This window comes from Diplotaxodon limnothrissa, linkage group LG4, assembly GCF_057381915.1.
Source record: "Diplotaxodon limnothrissa isolate DT_005_m linkage group LG4, D_limnothrissa_male_GT1.1, whole genome shotgun sequence".
In the NCBI taxonomy this organism is placed as follows: domain Eukaryota; kingdom Metazoa; phylum Chordata; class Actinopteri; order Cichliformes; family Cichlidae; genus Diplotaxodon; species Diplotaxodon limnothrissa.
The window spans coordinates 27,624,251-27,643,474 of NC_140599.1; the positions used below are offsets into that span (position 1 = coordinate 27,624,251).

At 41.5% G+C, this 19,224-nt stretch overlaps 1 protein-coding gene across 4 annotated transcripts; it reads left to right on the forward strand.

Moving 5' to 3' along the window:
- The first annotated feature begins 2,692 nt into the window (after positions 1–2,692).
- cdk12 (cyclin dependent kinase 12) lies at positions 2,693–17,642 on the forward strand. 4 transcript variants are annotated; one of them, XR_014906146.1, is made up of 15 exons: positions 2,693–4,632; positions 5,459–6,154; positions 6,653–6,832; positions 6,926–7,065; positions 7,179–7,349; positions 9,747–9,936; positions 10,671–10,727; positions 10,978–11,079; positions 13,106–13,183; positions 13,269–13,385; positions 13,473–13,604; positions 13,797–14,017; positions 14,193–14,582; positions 16,242–16,769; positions 16,866–17,642. XR_014906146.1 is itself a non-coding variant. In XM_085351791.1 (14 exons), exons 1-14 carry the CDS (start codon positions 3,464–3,466, stop codon positions 16,652–16,654), a joined length of 4,086 nt encoding a protein of 1,361 aa, XP_085207917.1. In that variant the 5' UTR covers positions 2,693–3,463; the 3' UTR covers positions 16,655–17,642. The 4 variants fall into 4 exon arrangements, 3 of the variants coding, with proteins under 3 accessions (XP_085207917.1, XP_085207915.1, XP_085207916.1); XM_085351791.1 differs by having other exon boundaries at positions 14,193–14,612; positions 16,242–17,642; XM_085351789.1 differs by having other exon boundaries at positions 16,242–17,642.
- The last annotated feature ends 1,582 nt before the right edge of the window (positions 17,643–19,224 follow it).

A 19,224-nucleotide genomic window follows, 5' to 3' on the forward strand; every position in this document is an offset into this window, starting at 1 on the left:
TTTGTATGTAACTTGGTTGTTAGTGCCAGACAGTCTGGTGTGAGTATTTTAGAAACTGCTGATCTACAGGGATTTTCCCATACAACTGTTTCTAGGGTTTACAGGGAATGGTCCAAAATAAAGAGGAAATATCCAGTGAGCAGCAGTTCTCTGGGTGAAAATGGCTTGTTGATGTCAGAGGTCAGAGGAGAGTGGCCAGACTGCTTCAAGCTGTGTGAAAGGCAACAGCCACTCAAATAACCACTCATCACAACCAATATATGAAGAGCAATCATGAATGCACAATACATCAAACCTTGGAAAAATATTACCTGGTCTGATAAGTCTTGCAACATTTGGATCTTTGGATGTTCTGATGGCTGCTTCCAGCAGGATAACATGCCATTTTGCAGAGCTCAAATAACTGGTTTCCTTAAATGACAGTGAGTTCACTGTACTCTAACAGCTTCTAGAATCAACAGATCTCAATCCAATAGAGCCTCTTTGGGATGTGATGTATAATGATGTATATCATGGGTGTGCAGATGACAAATTTGTAGCAACTGTGAGATGCTATGATGTCAATATGGATCAAAACGTTTTCAGGATCTTATTGCATCTGTGCCATGAATAATTAAGGCAGTTCTGAAGGCAAGTGTCTCAGTACTGGCAAAGTGTACCTAATAAAATCACTTATGAGTGTATATGCAAATGTGTTAAGCTACAAAATACACACTCAGAAAGAAGTGCACTGTAGAAGACAATTTTATCCCTAAAGGAATAATCCAAACAAATGTGCCCTCTAGTACTGTTCATTGGACCTCAACGTTTTAATACTGTTAATATGTAATTTGTGGGAGCTACCTGGTTTCCTATTTCAGTTACAGGTAAGGCATTAAATACCCGACTAGCTTTATTCTGTCTAGGTCTTGTATATCAGTGACATAGAGATGCAGATGATAGTATAGTACTATTTTCGAACAGAAATAAGGTCGGGGGTTCAACCTCTTCCAGGCATTTTCTTGATTTTCTCTGGTCCAAAGAGAGATGCTTGTTATGTTAATGGAGTAGTTCTCAAACGGTGTGTTGTTACCAGGGAAAAATGTTGAAGGTTTTCTGAAGTGTGGCATTAAAAAAACAGTTTGACAACAGAGATGTCAGATACATGAAGCTCTGAATATTAAGGAAGACTAGAAAAGAAATAGTGAGTTCACATAAATGAATTCCAAGTATATGAATGAAAAGTAATATAAAATATGTTTATATACCCAATTTTACTAGTCTTTTAAAAGGTTTGTTTTTGTATTATCACATTATATTACAAAATTATCACCCAAAACTTGCCCTGTGAAGTACAAATCACAAGTGTATAAATAGGTACCTGCTGTCAAAAAAAAAAGATGTTCGACTTTCATGAAAAGTTCAGGATGAACACATTGGGGTTAACTTTAAAGTTTAGCAAGATTTACATGTAAGATAATCGGTAGGTTATCTGTAGTAGTAGTTAACGGACTTTAGTTGGATCTAAATGAAGCAGCTAGGGTGCCTTAACACTGGCTGCACCGCAAGCTTTGTGTGTGTGTCTGTAGCTTGAAAGAGTTTGTGTTTTTACCAGAAAGACAGAAAAGTTTTGACCCAGAAATTCCTTATTTGTGTGTTTTGTAAAGATCCAGGCCTCAATTTCAACCAGCAGACATGTCAGTGTGTTTTTGTAAATTAAGTGTGTGTGTGTAAATGCACTTAAATATAGCATTGTCCTTAAAAAATCTGAAATATCTCTGCTTAATTATTCATTTCATATCATATACTTTAAGTGAAACTGTGATTTGTGATAACTATTTTTTTCAGTAAGATAAAGTACAACTCTCTATTTAAAACTATTCTGTGTACACATAAACCTGAAAATCCTAAACCACAGATACCCACAGGCAAACTGACATATGTCAGCCACAGGGCAAGAACAAATGCTGTTTTTCTTTCATGGCAGCTTTAGTTCATTCACTGCCTTCCAAGTGACCATTGTCTGATTGTTGTATTGTTTAAGACATGTAGATTTCTATTTATCTTACCAATACGCAGAATGCTGATCCATCTGCTGATGTGGAAAGTACTAGTATGGAGACAAGCCCAACATAAAGTCATGCTTTGGTTGATTTCTCCTAAACACTTTGCAAGATCTTCTTTTCGCTTCTTTTTCCTACTAGAGCATTAGTTAAACACAGATTTCTCTGGGGTAACATGATAAAAAACGACTACATTTTGAAAGACGCCCACCTAAGACTGGACCTCATGCTTATCTTGTGAAGCAGATCTTATTAAAAAGACCTTACCATGTAAGTTAATGAACCTTAGTAGTAGGTTAAATATGTTGAAGCTTTCAGGACCCAGAGGCAGTTGCATGCTGCCTGTTGATAATAAGACTTTGCTCTATTAGCTTTGCCCCAGTGTCTTCCTTTTCTGTTCCAACAAGCTCGACATTTAACAACCCATCATGAGCCTGGCATCTAACATGTGTGTTGATTTAAATGTGTTATCTGAAACTTGAAAAGTTTGTAAAAACGTACTTTTGCTAATTAATACACATCTCTTCATTTTACGTCTCTGTCGTGTCGCCATGAGGACGGTGGGTGGGATCTTTGCGGTGATAGGAAGTTGCTCGGATACAGTCAAGATTGGCAGTGCTCCGTCTTCCGGTTCAATCGGCTGTGCGCAGAAGTTGCTAGTTACAGGAGCCATGATGGCGTTTGTAGTCTCCTTGAGCTAGGGCTGTGGATGATATTAAATCCACTAGCATCGCCCTAAATATAGGCCTGGTTGATTTCCAGAGCCATTGATAATAAACTGGAACATCTACTGCACACGAAAATATTATAATTTCTTATCAATATTGAATTTATAGGGGATAAAACTTACATTAAAGGGAACATGTAATCAGTACCAACCGGGTCAAGTTTTCATTTTGTTGGAGAAACGAGCGTCTTTTAATGAAGGCATTTGCTTGTTTCTGAATGCTAAGACCTTATTCTGTGGAATTAAAAACACCTTTACTTAACTTGGCACCGGACAAGGACAGCTTTCACAAAGGGACTTTTTTTTTCTTTTTTAGGAGTCAGCTCGCTAGCTGCCGAGCTTTAGCTAGCTGTGCTAGCTAAACTGAGACGGAGACGACACCACAATGATCAGATGTTTGGTTGGAGTCTTTTTCATTCGCTGACTAACTGAAAGTACAAACTTCGCAGCACTGGAAAACCAACTTGGCATTTATCTGCTTTGACGAAATATGCTGGTGATCTCAATGGAATGAATTGGCATTGAGGAGAAGTGGACGTAAGCGGCCTGGTGTGTTTATTTTTGTATTTTCCTGTCCTGATTTCGCTTAGTAAGACTTGTTTTGACATTTGGAGTTGCTACTGGTCTCCTGTGAATGAATTGCCTGGATCACCGAGGCCAAGTCGCAGAAGAGGCACCGACGCCGACGTGAGGGATGCCTGGGTCGGACCGACACCATGGGACCAAGAGGAAGCCGGAATCTAGCATCGGTGGTGTGCCACACCAGACCCAGGGCCCGACTCATACCTCTGCGGGAGACATGATGAGCAAGGACGGCAAGGTGCAGTTAAAAACTTCAATGTCCTCTTCTTCTTTAAAACGCAAACGGCATAAATCAACAAAACATAATCGGGAATCCTTGGCGGCACCTGACGATTTTACCCTCGGCGATACGGCGCCTCCTGGTGTCAACACGGTGAAGCCTCTAGTGGAGTACGACGATATTAGCTCCGACTCGGACACCTTCTCGGACCCACCGTCCTCCAGGCCTTTTGAGAGGGGGGGAAATCGACTGGAGCCCTCACCAGACTACGATAGGGATATTGGCGAAGAAGAAGGTAATAGAGAGAGCAGGGGGCACAGACACCCACGAAAAAAGTCCAAGGACACTAACAAAGTTAGAGACTCTGGAAATGGAGAACGTGGGTCCAAGAAAAAGAGCAGTAAAGATCGCGAGAAAGTGACTTCTGGAAAGGGCAAGGAGAAGGAGGCCTCGTTAGGCTCCTCATCTAAACGCCAGGTGCCGTCAGAGGGGGATTCCAAACGTGGGGAGCTGATGCTCTCCTCTCAGGCACCGCCTGCAGCCAGTGTAGGTAGCACTACTTCTTCTACATCCTCATCTCGCAGCAAGGAGAGCAGCCGCTCAGGGAAGTCTCGCAAAGACAGGCAACAGCGGAGAGAAGGCCGAGGGGAGGCCAGCCGCAGCTCCTCCCAGAGGAGCCGGACAGATAGAAGCCATCGCAAGTCCTCCAAGAGCCACAAGTCAAGCCCGAAGGGGAAGTCTTCAAGTAGGGGTAGCCCACGGAGAAAGGGCACCAGCTCTGCATTGTCGCCGAGTCCCAGAAGAGGGGCCGGTAGTGAGAGTCCACTGGGCGGTGGGTATGGACATCAGGGGGATGACAGCTACTCAAGACGGAGGGCGGCCCAGCAAAGCCCGAGTACCTATGGTGATGTGTCTCGCCGTAGCAGGCAGAGATCAGACAGCCCCTACGGCAGCAGACACAGGTCCTCCAGCTTTGAGAGGGACAGCAGCCCTTACTCTAGGAGACGCTCCACGAGCCCCTATGGTAACCGCAGGTCCTCCAGTACGAGCCCCATGTCTCGGTGAGTATATGCTGTAGGTCACCCTTTAAATCTTTTTGGGATTATGTTCGAGACATTTACTTATCAAGCCACCTTTCGTAGAGGTTTTGCATATTTCCAGAACCTTCACCTTTTATGATCCTACTTTACATGCATTTTAAGTTTGAGATTAGACAAATATGTTGAACTTGGAGAGGGCTTTTCACTCCAGCAAATTGATCTCTGCATTGAAGTTGAAATTTACCATACATAACAGACAAAAGCTTGAGAGTGAGAAAAATACAGGATGGAGATAGGCAATACCTGTAGTTGAAAACAGGGTTCGCCTTAAGCTGTCATTTCAATTCAAAAACAGAAGCTTAGGGCACTACAACCTGGCTCTGTGACCATAAGTATTTGTGTTCATAATTACATTTGAGCTATAGAGTCCATACTTGCCACTGATTTCAGAAAAAGACAGGTGTCTTTAATGAAACCCGGTACTTAGTTTTAGGAGGGCCTCACATTCTTTTATAGAGAAGGTAACAGATTTTTATTTGATGTGTAATATCATTTTCAAAATTTCACCATTATGTAGCAATGAAATGTTTTTGAAACTAAATAATGTTCTTAATTAATTAGCCCAGTATATTGCTTTAGACAACAAGAATAGATCCAGTTGGCCATGAAAGCGTCAGTAGTTTTAGTTTTACTTGTCCCACATGGTTTTGATTTCATTATAATATGATCTAGAGATCTTATTTAGCCATGGATCAGCAGTCTGTCTCAGTTATATCATGCATTTCATTTGCCTCTAATTCTCTGTCTTAATCTATAAATGATCTTAAAAATGTGCTTTTTATTTTAGACGCTCGGGCCGCTCCAGGAGTCGCTCCCCTCTGCACTACTCTTCTTCTCACCGCTCCTCCTCTCGTTCCCGCGGTAAGAGGCACACCTCCTCTGCTGGAACAGGGAGCATTTCCCACAGTAACCGGCCAGCTAGCCGCTCCCCTCCTTCGTCACGTCTGCCCCTCAATTCCAGCTTAGGTGCAGAGTTGAGTCGCAGGAAGAAGGAACGCCTGGCTGCTGAGGCGGCTGCTCGTGCTAGTGGTGGCGCCTCTCCACTTCCGACAGCTCAAAAACCGTCAAGCTCCTCATCCTCACGGCCTGCTAAAGCTGAAGCTCTACAGCCAGAAAAAGGTGCAACAGCAGTAGCAGCATCAGAACCTCAGCCGCCACCAACCCAGCAGTTATCCCATGATGTTCCCAATGCTGATGAGCCGATGACTGCAACTCTAACATCCTCTTCAAACAACTCTCCTGCACCGCCGCCACCTCCTCCACAGCCCTCTTCTCCAGCGCCACCCAATCCAGCCACACAGGTTCCACCACCACCTCAGGCAGAAACAAACATTCAGCCTCCTACACCCTCAACCGTATCACAAACTAAATCGCCAGCAACAGTTCCTGCTCGCAGCCCTGTCCGCCAGACCCCACTCCACAAGACTTCGACTCTTCCTCCCCTGCCTCTACCACCTGCACTGCTGGGAAATGCTCAGGACAGGTGAGGAATCCCTCAACAGGCACACTGATCTAGTGCCTGTTGTGTTATGTCAAGCTTAGTGCCTATTAATCTGTTGTATGAGTTTACAGCTGTTATTCTTGGACTTGTACTGTCATTTGTCAGTGATTTGTATGTACATCGGGATGTCTTGAACACACCATTCAAGACATCCCATTTTGTTTTTCATGAGTCATTTTAACAAAAATTAAGTAATTTCAAAACATAACTTGATATGTAAACATTTTATGAATAAATGCTATGTTTGCACTTTGGTGTTTTAAATATGTCAGTTACCATCCTACAAAAAACAAAAATGGCGCACTGTTAGATGAAAGTGAATTTAAATTTTCCTCTTTTAAATCGTGGTATGTACACTTTATTGTAACTAGTTTTAATCTGAATGTGTGTGTTAGTTGTTACATCGACATGAAAACGGTGCATAAAATGTGTTCCTGGTTTTGTCTTAAACTTTTTTTTTTTTAAATCTTGCTCTATTAGCCCAAAGAAATCCACTCCTCCCCAGAGGCCATCAAGAAAGGACAAAGAAGGTCGCAACCGCCCTTCTATTATTGATCTGCCTTTACCGCCCACCTTGCTTGGAGGGGACTCTTCACCCCCACAGTTACCTGTCCGCCAGCCTCCTCTCTTACCCCAGACAGCCCTTAAGAAGAGACCAAAGTCAGCATTCACTTTTATACTCACCCACTTAAAGTTTTCCTTTCATTAATCACACATGATGTCTTAGCTGCTTTTCTTGTTTGTGCTTTCCAGGATTTGTTGCCCGCGATATGGTGAGCGCAAACATACCCAAAGTGACTGGGGCAAACGGTGTGTAGATAAATTTGATATAATTGGCATCATAGGGGAAGGCACCTATGGCCAAGTGTACAAGGCCAAGGACAAAGACACTGGTAAGTGAAATCCATTTACTACTATGTTTTCCTTAAAAAAATAAAACCCAAATAAGATAAAAAAAAAAAATAAAAAGAGTGGCTCTCTAAAATGTGTTCTCCAAATATGCTAGGTGAACTGGTGGCTTTGAAGAAAGTGCGTTTGGACAATGAAAAAGAGGGCTTCCCCATCACAGCCATCAGAGAGATTAAGATCTTGCGGCAGCTCAAACACCGTAGTGTTGTCAACATGAAGGAAATTGTCACTGACAAGCAAGATGCACTTGACTTTAAAAAGGATAAAGGTAAGGGGGGCAAAAAAAAAACTTGCTGTTTTCTTTTATGTGGGGTATAAGTAGGTAAGAAGTGATGATAAGTTAGGGCTGCTCGATTATGGCAAAAATGATAATCACGATTATTTTCACTGAAATTGAGATCTCGATTATTTGACGATATTTATTTAACAATAACAATGTATTGAACAATGACTTTAAAGATTGTCATAAAATATTATAAAATAGTGTGCAAATACTGATAACAGTGCAGATGTTTGCAATATAAAAAATAAATGAAAAATGTAAACATCTATGTTTAGTGAACTTTGCAGTGTTGCTTTGTGGTGCAGCTATGACACCGTAGCAAAGTTTACACACTATGTCTACTTGATCCACGTCTGACTCCGCGAACCAATAATGCTTCCACACCACTGAAGTTTTGTTTAACCTCTCTTTTCAACCAACGGCAGTCACTCTCCTCTCCAAATAACTTCTGCTTAGCTTTCCGAGCTTCCCTCGGGTCCTCTTAATCAGCGGTCCCCAACCCCTGGGCCTCGGACCGGTACCGGGCCGCGAGAGTTGAGGCTCAGGTGTGAAATGTATAGTTTTCAGGGTTTTTATCGGTTTTCAGCGTTATTTTGTTATCGTTTTTATCGTTTACTCGGTTTTCCTGGGTCTTTTCACTTGTGTTATGAATAAATCTTCTTTTTTTTCGGTACCGGTACTAGTTTTATTTTGTTGTATTTATCCGCGACACCTTAAAGGCCGGTCAGTGAAAATATTGTCGGGCGCAAACCGGTCCGTGGCGCAAAAATAGTTGGGGACCGCTGCTCTTAATTGTTGTGACACGTGTTCGAAACGCAGAGAGGTGCGCTAGATTTGCCACACGAAGCAGCGCGAGAGTAAAGCACGAAGGAGGGGCTAATAATCGGCTCAGTCATTTTTAATGATCGTTGAAAGCCCAGATCGTAATCGTGATTAAAATTCGATTAATTGAGCAGCCCTATGATAAGTTAGGGGGGGGAGTGTTTGTTTTAAATGCAAGGGGAAAACTTTGCAGGTGGGAGAAGGCATCCCCTTAAAAAGAAATTCTCCAATGGAACTTGTTTTTAGTTTAATTAATTAAATGATGTCACAGAGATGGCAGTAATCACTTGTATTGTATAGCTAAACGTATTTATTAATGAGTTTAGCGATACATTTTTGCTTATCTAGAATTACACTGCGTTTTTATCATTCATCTGGTCGAGGTAGGTATATGCACGATTTTCACTGCTTGAATTGAGTATGTCATTCAATGTATGAGAACCTACAGACAGCTTAAGTTTGCTGTAGTCATCCTTGCAAATGGTAGTGCGAGAAAAGTGGTTTTATGATTACTGGTGCACGATGCCTTTAGTTTTAGTAAACTGGTTGTAAACTAGTTGAGCGCAGTTTAACCAAGAGTATAAATAGTTATAGGGCTGTGCTGGTGTCACATCTTTCTTGAACATTGAACAACTGAACCCCTCGAAGCCATTTAAATGGTGTGTAGATTCCACCTAATTGGTAGACTACAGGCATATGCCAGGAAAGTAATGGTGGGCACACTATATGAAACCGGATGTGCAGCACTTCTGTTTGTCACTGAAATATGTTTTAGCAGCTGTGACAGCACTGACGGAGTCAGACCTGAAACTGCAACATGTCTGAAAACGTGCATACACATACCTTGACCAGCAGATAATGACACACAAAATGAGAGCAGAAAATTATAAGAAAAGGTGACACTCATAGAATACACTGTCTTTTTTTTTTTATACAAAAGCAGATTATTTAGTGTTGTTTCTATGACAAGTTATATATTTATGGTTGCGTTTGGGTTCTCTCTTGGTTCTCTACCTTCACTTAGTGGGGCTAGGTTAATTGGTGTGAATGTGAGTGTGAATTATTGTCTGTCTCTGGCTGTGTTGGCCCTGCGACCGGCTGGGGACCTATCCAGGGTGTACACAGCCTCTCTGCAACACTGAATTGTATAAGTGGAAGAGAAACTGCTACTATTGTGGAAATAAAGTGTTCGTGACATTTGAAATTGTTAGCATAAAACATAATTTAAAGCAAAAGAAATAAAAACTGAAAAACTAGAACTGATATAATGACCACATCTGGTTGCGTTCTCTGTAGTCACTGTTAACTTGAACAGTTCTTTAATGTTTCAATCCAGAGAGAAGTGTGCTGCTAGAGTTTTCTGGGCTGTATGAATGTTAAATAGCTGGCAATGCAGTTGCGCACATTTCAGTTCAGTAACTTCACTTTTAAAGAAGCATGGTTAAATTTACCTGAATACCTATTAACCATTTAACACATGTCCACTTATGTGAACCCACAGACATATGTGTGTGCATGTATTTTTGTTTAAGACATCTGAATACATCTTTGTATTTTTAGGAGCTTTTTACCTGGTGTTTGAGTACATGGACCATGATCTGATGGGCCTGCTGGAGTCAGGCCTGGTCCAGTTCTCCCATGAGCACATCCGCAGCTTCATGCGTCAGCTGATGGAGGGCCTGGACTACTGCCACAAAAATAACTTCCTGCACAGAGACATCAAATGCTCCAACATACTGCTAAATAACAAGTGAGTAAAGTATTGTTGTTTCCTGTGTGCAGACAATTGCAGTAAAATGCAGCAGCAGCTAGGCTGTTCCTAGTCACAGGTTTTTCAGTACTAACAGTGACATGTGAATTTTAAGTTTTATCTACTTTTTTTTCTTATTCACCCATGTAAACAAACACTAAGAAATGTAATCTTCACACCTTTAAATGTATCCGCATTCCTTAAATACTATCAAACGATTGCTATAATTTGTCAGGCAGAAAGGGTTCAAAAGTGTGTCTGCAGGAAAGCTAATTACAAAGTAACAAAATTAATTGGATGCTTCAGATAACCTTAGTGGAGTACAGCAACTTCCCACAGATGGTTGCTTAGTACAGTTGAACATCCAATGTACAACCAAGGTGCATGAAAAAACTGAGCTTAAATGAGCTATCAAGAATTAAGAAAATGTGTGTTTTTCTGGGAAGTGGAGGATTTAAAAACCACAGTGCATGAAGTTATTGCCCTGCTACTGAACAGCTGACTTCAAATAGACATTAGAAGTGGATCATTTGCACCTGAGCGCTGCCAAATTTGACCAATAATATTTGTTGTTTCTTTAAGAGCAGTGTGTATTTTACAGTATCAGTTGACTTTTACAGTGAAGACACTTTGAGTTGTGTTTTAGGATTAGATGCACTAAGATTCAGTAGTTGGCAATGCTTTTTTTGTTATTGTTTTTTTTTTTTTAATGTTATCTGTGCTTGTTTGTGCAGAGGTCAGATCAAACTGGCTGACTTTGGTTTGGCTCGTCTTTACAACTCAGAGGAAAGGTAAGAGGCGACGGTTGTATATACCTGATCTGCTTAATTCCATTTAGTGATTATAGACATTATAGTGTTTAAGTTGCTGAATGAAAGCAGTTTATTTTATTATTTCTTTTTAATTTACAATGTCTGTCCACAAGATGGGGCTGTGTCTCAGAAATAATACAGTTACTTGGAGCTAAAATGATTCTGATTTGTCACTGGGGGACATGTATGACTGCTGACTCCCATCTCATCTCTCTTTTCTTGCTCCTAGCCGGCCATACACTAATAAAGTAATCACACTATGGTATCGTCCCCCTGAGCTTCTGCTGGGAGAGGAGAGATATTCTCCAGCCATTGATGTTTGGAGTTGTGGGTGAGTACAAAACGGTTATCTTAGTACTTCTGTCTGTCAAATCACGTGGTCTTCAAGTGTATGATTTATTGTCAGATGAATAATTGGGGAACAACAGATTATACTGTTGTTTTTATGTAGATTAAGACATTTTTTTGGGGGGGGGGAAGAAGAGTCTCAGCCTTTACTTCAGGTTAGTCACATAACACCCCTGAGTTGCCTAGGGTGCATAATTGCAGGTTAAAGCTTCCCACCCATCAGGGTTCACTGTACCAAAATAGTCCTATTTTCCCATTCACCTCGGCTCAACCCACAAACTACTCTAAAGTGGCATATTTGTGCTAGACTTGTGTTTTCCTTGCTTTGTCCTTCATCACAAGTCATTTTCACTCAATTTCTTCAAAAATGGTTTATGCAGATCATTTGGACAGCTGCTGTAGTCTTTTTTTTTTTTTTAATTGTTATTATATTACAGCAGTGTCTAATCTCACACATTTTACCTGTCTGTTGTCTGGTAGTTAACTTTTTTCGTAATGGTTGTTGGTAGATGTATTTAAGTATTTATTTCTGCAGTGTAAGCAGATGTGTTGGGAACATTTTGATAAAGTCTTTACAATGTACTATTTACGTTTGGTGACTAATGCGCAAATTTCTCTTTAGATATGTGTCATATTCCTAAATCTTCAATTGTTTTATAGTATTTTATGGAAATAATTTGTCTTATTTTGCAGCAAGCCCAAAGGTATTACCATATTAAATTCGAATTATCACACTTGGTTATAAACATTCACAAAACTTTCACCTTTGTCATACAACTCTTAAACAACCTTATCTACAGTCTGAGAGAGTCTTTCCTTGTGAATACTTTAGGAGCTTTACCTTGTTGGAATAAAAGGGCCTACATTCTAGGGCTGCCACAAACGATTATTTTGATAGTCGACTAGTCACCGATTATTTCTGCGATTAGTCGACTAATCAGATCACCATCCATTGGACATAAAACGTACAGCTTATTGCACCAGCAGCATCTGCTCTTATATAACTATCATTAGCTTACAGCTTTAAGTGTTTCAGGTACGTGCTAACTAAAAATAAAGACAAGATGATAGTTTATTACATTTTAATGAAATTTGCAGATTGTTTCGGTTAAGTTTAATAAACTCCTTGCTATCTAAAATATAACAGGACACCGGAGTAAATTCTCCAGCATCTCACACTTCTGATGATCAGCTGTCTGCTTGACGTTTATTCAGCTGTGTAAAAACTATAACTTTAATCTCAGCCAAACCGATTTACTCAGGAACAAATAAAACACTGAAAAAAGCCAAACAATAAAATTTTAAGTTATCTAAGTGACTCATGTATCATATTTAACCTGACTAGCGAAAGACGGCGGTGGGTTTGAAAACGATTTGCCGGGAGTCCAGTGTTCTCACGGCTCTAGTGACCTAGCCCCCGGCTAGCTATCGAGCTAGTGGGTAACAGACGTCTCCGAAAACGTCGGAGCGCTTTTGAAAATATGTGGTGTCTTGATAAACTGAGCAGATATTTGAGGTTTACACAGCTACATTCTCGCCTGAAAACATGTTAAACGTTTATTTTGTGACCCAGAAAGAAGAATAAGAGTAATATTAAAACTAACTAGCTGCCGCCATTGTTGGAAACTGAGCTGGGCCGCAGCTTCTTCTTCTTCGGGGTTTAACGGCAGCTGGCATCCTTGTACATGCAGTGCTGCCATCTTCTGTTTCAGTCCGTTATTACACTCTTAAATCCTGCTACTTACTCCTGCGTCTTTTGGGATCTTACAAAGCTTCAAATGACGCGTCGACTATTAAATCAGTCGTCGACGATTTTAATAGTCGACGTAATCGTGACTAGTCGACTAATCGTGGCAGCCCTACTACATTCATAACATTTCACAGGCCTATTTGACCAAGATTTTGCCAGGCCATTACTCTTTAAGTAGTTTTTAAAAGCTGTTTTAAACTTTACATTATATACATACATTATATACATGCAATACCTTTTCTTACTTGTCGTGGCTCAGGTGTATTCTTGGAGAGCTCTTTACCAAGAAGCCCATCTTCCAGGCTAACCAGGAACTTCTGCAACTAGAGCTGATCAGGTAGACTGCCTACCACAAATAAATTTCAAGTAATAATTTCTGATTGAATTATCAAGCTTATTAATAACCCTTTCCTTTGTCTCAGCCGACTGTGTGGGAGTCCCTGTCCGGCCGTTTGGCCTGATGTCATTAAACTTCCATTGTTCAACACAATGAAACCCAAGAAGCAGTACAGACGGCGACTACGGGAGGAGTTTGCACAGTATGTACTCAAACTACGCTTACCTAAGACAGCTGTGATCAACTCTGTCTGGTTCTAGAGGAGTAATATTTTTTCTCCTCAACATAGTTTACCTACTCCTGCCCTGGACTTACTGGACCGAATGCTGACCCTTGACCCTGCACGCCGTTGCACATCGGAGCAAGCGCTCTTCAGTGACTTCCTGCATGATGTTGAGCCCAACAGGATGCCACCACCAGAGTTAGTAGCTGGTTCTAGTGATGGTTGACACAATGACAGTGTTGGATTGAGCACGTGAAAAATAACACTAGGACATTATCTGTATCAGAATACAATTATTGCCTATTTAGGGCGTTTTCTTTCTTTATTTTGTTTTATTTGGTTAATAAAATGTATATTTTAAATTTGTACAATTTCTTTTTTCTTTTTTAGCCTTCCTCATCATCAAGACTGTCACGAGTTGTGGAGCAAGAAGAGAAGACGTGCACGTCAGAGCGGGGTCGTCGAGGATGTGCCTGTGCCCAAAGTGCCCCGTAAAGATGTGACAGGGACCTCCAGCGGAGACAACCCTCGTCCCCCAAACAGCCCCACTGGAGCTCCACCTCCTCCAGGGAAACCACCCTCCACAACCAACATAGAGAGTGAGTTGTCAGGTAACAGATACTAAGTATTTAACCAGGAACACATTTTTTTGTTTTTTCAAAAAAGTTTCCGTATTGTGAAAAAAAAAAAATATAAGAATTTATTTATTTAATTTTAAATGTATTTGATTGTTGTGTCTTTATTAGACTGACACTGAATTCTAGTCGCATGCATGTGTGTGTTTAGGCCTGGCATCGGCTGCAGAGCAGTTGAATCAGACAGAGCTGGCAGTGCTGCTAAACCTTCTCCAGGGACAGGCAGACGGCTTGCCCCAGGTTGCTCAGCTCCTCAACCTCCCCAATCCAGAGACTCTCAGCCAGTTGTTGTCTGCTGTTAGTGAGTCCTCTGACCACCAGGGGGCACCAGAGGACCAGACCCAGGCAGCTTCCAGGTCTCAGCCCCCAGAGCCGCCTCCTGAACCCCAAGAGATCTCACCGACATCTGGAGATCCGCCACTCAGCCAGGAAGACCAGGCCAAGCTACTGGCTCTCCTTTTGGGCCAAATTATAAAGCCACAAACCGAGGAGCAAGGCGATGAAAGTAATGGCGTTCAGTCAGAGGAGGCACTAACGCGCGGTTCGTCCGCTTCTACTACTGATTGCAAGGGCAAGTCTGGGTTTAGCCTATAGAGTGTGAAACAGAAAAGGTACCAGGGTCAGTTGGAAATCATAAGAGTGGAAAGAGCCAGGCAAGGAACAAACAGAAGCTGACTATATACTGTATCAAATTACTTTGATTTTAGGATACTTAATAAAATTTGCAAATAGGGCTATTAGACCGATATTACACCCACCCCTTCTTTTATTCATGACATACGAGTGACACACATTCAACATCTTCCCCTATAAACACCTGTACTATTAAAAAAAGTGCAAAAGAAAACCCTGGCAAATTGTCTTTTCAGCGTTTGCTGTCCTGTGACCCTGATAACCAGGTAAAGGTTTGTTGCACACGGATATCACTGGTTCATCACTGGTGTACTCAATAAACCAGAAGAAAGTACAGTGTTATTCATTTGAGTAAAAAGGCTCACACTGTGATGTTCCTTCAATTTTCCCTCTTTCTTGTTTCTTTATCACAGTCTTTGTTTCTCTCTGTCCCATTTCCACATGTGTTTTTTCTTCCTCACTTCATTTTCATTATAAAGCAGGTGTCATGGATTCTTCACAGAGAGCGATGTTGCTTTAAACAGTCTGTAATGTCAGCCTTTTTATGAAGAAAGTCTAATAAATTATCAAGTGAAAATAAATGTTTTGAATCTTTAGATGTCACCTGCATGTGTTTCTTTTAACCTTGGTTTTTGTCACTTTTTTTTTTGGTAACTGTTCACTCTGGGTCACGTTTTTCTTAAAATGTGATTAGGAATTGGAATAACACTGATTATGCTGCTGACACTGAATGGTGAACCTTTAAAAGCATTTGAAAACCTTACATCACTGGTCCACCTTGCACTGCAGTAGATTCGAAAGAATAGACAGTGCTGCTTTAGTAGTGTTACCCGCCCTTTGAAAGTACTTGAAATTCTCCTGCTTAATTCACCTTTTCTGTTCATCCAACTGCACATGCCCCTTGTATTGTTTTCCCACTTAGTTCCCACATTTTTTTTCTGTGATTTGGGGGGGGGGTGTTTGGAAGTGTGGGCCTGCATCTGTTGTGCAAGTGTTAATCTGTTAGTGGGTAGTGCATTCAAAGACATTAACGTTTCTCTGTTTAATAAACATCTAAATGGTAATGACTAGTTATTTAAAAATAGAAAAAAACACTTATTTTATTTTTACCTACCTATAACCATTCACTTGAATCGGTAAATGGTCATGTGTTTCATGTGCCAGATGTAAAAAACATTTTTTTGTCTAATTGTTTTTAGTGATATTGTATAGCATCTACACTAGGTTCACAAAGTTATTTGATTCCAAAAACACAGACTGTTGTAAGATTGCTCCTACCACTGCAGCATGGTTCCCTATTTGTAGTAAGTTAGTGTGCTGATTTGCTTAAAGTGCTCTGCCCTCCCTCTTGTGGTAAAGGTAGGAATGTCAACGTTGTGTAACTCCATGATAGGCTTATTTGAAATGCAGTACTACTGTCTTTAAATGCAGGTTGGGAGTATAAGAGGAAAAAGAAAGCTTATTAGTGGGTGTGTAGCTAGTATGTAGGTTTAACTTAATTATGCCTTATAAGATTATGTCTAATGTGCTGTGTTCTGTTCTGTTCTGTTCTGTTTGGACCCTTCAGATGGTGCAGTGACAAAAAGAAAAAAGCTTGGGGCCAACCAGGGGCCTTCAACTGTTGAGCAACGTCCACCCTCTCCACCAGGTCCACCTCCATCAACTGTTGGAAACTCCCAGCAGGCTGCGCCAGAAACGCAACCCAGCCAGGACATCAGCCCTGCTGTAGCAGCTGCCTTGCTCCAGCTCATCTCTCAGCAGGACTCGGAGTGTGGTGCCTCACAGCGCAGCAACGATCCTTCTCCTACTGTGGACGCTCTTGCCCACAGACAGTGCCCTCCACCATGGGTTGCAAGCTCTCCACCTAAACCTTCAGCTGCAGCTGAATCCCCAGCAGGACTAGCGACTGCTGCTCCTACCACTGCAGCACAGTTTCCCAAAGACCAGGACCTCCGCTTTTCCCATGGAGCTGCCCGCTGACCCTCAGTTCCCCGTCGAGATCAAGCTGGGTACCGTGGGACTGGTCCAGCAATCCTGGCCTATAAGGAAATACAGAGGGACACCTACAGAGTATGACTCACTGGACCCTGTGCAGGTAGTGAAAGTTGGATCAAAGATTTTGATAATGAATGCCTGAATGAAAGAGATCTGGAGTATTTTTAGAAGTGGTCATGAATATCTCTGCCTGCAGAATGAGCTGTCATGTGGTGTTATGGTGGGAGTATCTCAGCAGGTTAGTCTGACTTTCAGCGGTTATGCATACTCTCCATCTGCAAACCCGTTCTCTCTCCTCTACACTGAAGGGTCTGGTGTCGAATGAAGTGTAGCTTCCAAATTGAGTGTTACACCGCTGACAAGCAACTTTGAAAACAACTATAATATCTTTTTTTGCCCTAGAACAAATGATTGTCATGTGCACAGCAGTGCCCCCTTCTAACAGGATTACCAGTGTTTTGGAGAATGAAGTAATTATCCTCCACCCTGACAGTCTGATAGACTTTTTGAAGTTAGTTGTTACATAAGGGTACATTTGAGGAAATGACCTCAGAAGATGTGACTTTTTCTGTTCATATTCGAGCTCCCCTGTTCTCAGCTTTGTGCCTCCACTCTGACCCCGGCGACCCTTGAATGATCTTGGCCTAGTGTGAAAATGTGGGCTAAGTTTCGGCTTTGAATGGCACCGGTGTACAGGTTACTTGGATGACGCACTCTGTCATCACCTAAAACTAACTCTGCTCACTTTAAGGTATCGCTTCTTTACATACAGCAGATCTTTGTGTCGTAACAAGCCTGTAGTGCTCATGTTCCTGTCTCAAACATGGAATAAACTGCATTTTGATGAACTGCTCCATAATGCACATACTCTTCTGCTAAATGAATGCAAAGCTAGAAACATACAGAAACACATTTTTCCCGATTCTCCTAGTAGGCTTTGAAAGCCTCCTTGCATACGTCTGCTCCTCACCTACCTGCCAACAAAAGCTTTTTTTGTTTTTCCTCTCATTTTTTTGTGTAGTTATTTTTTTACATAAAGAAAATGATAACATGCCTAAAAAATGGTCTATTGTTTTGTTTCCATTTTTTGCTTTGGAAAAAGAAAGGAAAGAAAAATGCTTTCATGTGTCTGTAAAAAGAAACATTTTGTAATGTGTTTTTTTTCCTTGGTTCAGTTTATTAAAGGAAGTTATGCGACCGGATGAACTGTCTGTTCTGCCGTTTCTGGATGTTTCTGTGTAAAACGGCCACTAGATGGTAGGCACCAACGCAAACTACCACTCAGTTTACAGGAAGTCCACACAGTCAGGTTTCTCGGAAGACTGAAACTCAAGAACTGCAATGTGAAGCAAGTTGCGTACCGGGCTATAATTATTAATTATTAATCTGATCTTGTGGTAGGTAAATTCCAACCACTGTTTTGATTTTAAAAAATGTAACTAAGGAATGATATTTATCTCACAAACCACAACTTAAAGATACAAACAAATAATTTAATAAGTAAGCAAGAAAATATGCGTAATTCCATGTAAAGGATTTACCAAACTGAGATTTTGGAGCATGTGCATTCCAGTGTGTTAGACAGGTTCACGAAAATGGCCCAAATATTTCACCCTTATTTGTAATGTGATATCTTCCTATGTTCTTTTGTCCTTTTTCCCTTTTAGCAAACATGCCATAATCTGTTCACTATCATTGCTGAAGGGAATCGGTGTTTATGTTTGGTCATAGCTCTGGTTTAGCATAGCTTGAGAATATTTTATATAAATATTTTTATAGTTTCATCATAATGAGCAAAAAAACAACCAACCAACCAAAAAAAGCGAGTAGCTATAATGCACACAAAACGTATTCGTAGTTCTCCCTATGCTGAAAGCGTATTTATGTATATTGATTCCTTCACTACTAGGGTTGATCTCTTTATGGAGATCCCGACAGGCTCATAAAATGTAGATTGGCAACGAGAGAAGTATGCAAGGTTCATGCAGACTGCCTGTGTGTTTGTGCACGTGTGAGTTTTTGCGCGTGCTGGATTGACTTCGTGCATACCCCAGACCAGTTCGTCACTTGGCAGGCTTACAGAGCCGCTTACAGAGCCGCTTACCCCTCTGGCCCACCAAGCAGCTGAGCCCTCTGGGTGAGAGATCCTTTCAGAGTGGAGGCAGTGGGAGGCTCACCTGCCCTCTAGCACAGGCCCAGTGTGAGTGAGATGAGACGGTGTTGTGTGTGCGTGCATGTTTCTGTCTGATGCCTTTGCCCACCGGGACTCCAAATAATAGTGAATGTGCCCGCAGGGAGTTTCCACAGGAGAAGTAGTGGGCAATGCCAGTGCCAAGTCACAGAGACTAGACGAATAAATCAGGACTGAGGAGTGATGAGAGGGAGGTGCATGAGGCTGTGCCATCAATCAGAAAGGCACCTTATGGGGAATGCCCATAAATGTGCCATGCTGCCAGGCTGAAGCACGTACTCGCGATGGCAGAGACAGGCGACGGTGGTGCTCAAAATGGAGCCTCCATTTTGGATGCCGGCACTTCACTGTCAGCTGCAGGGAT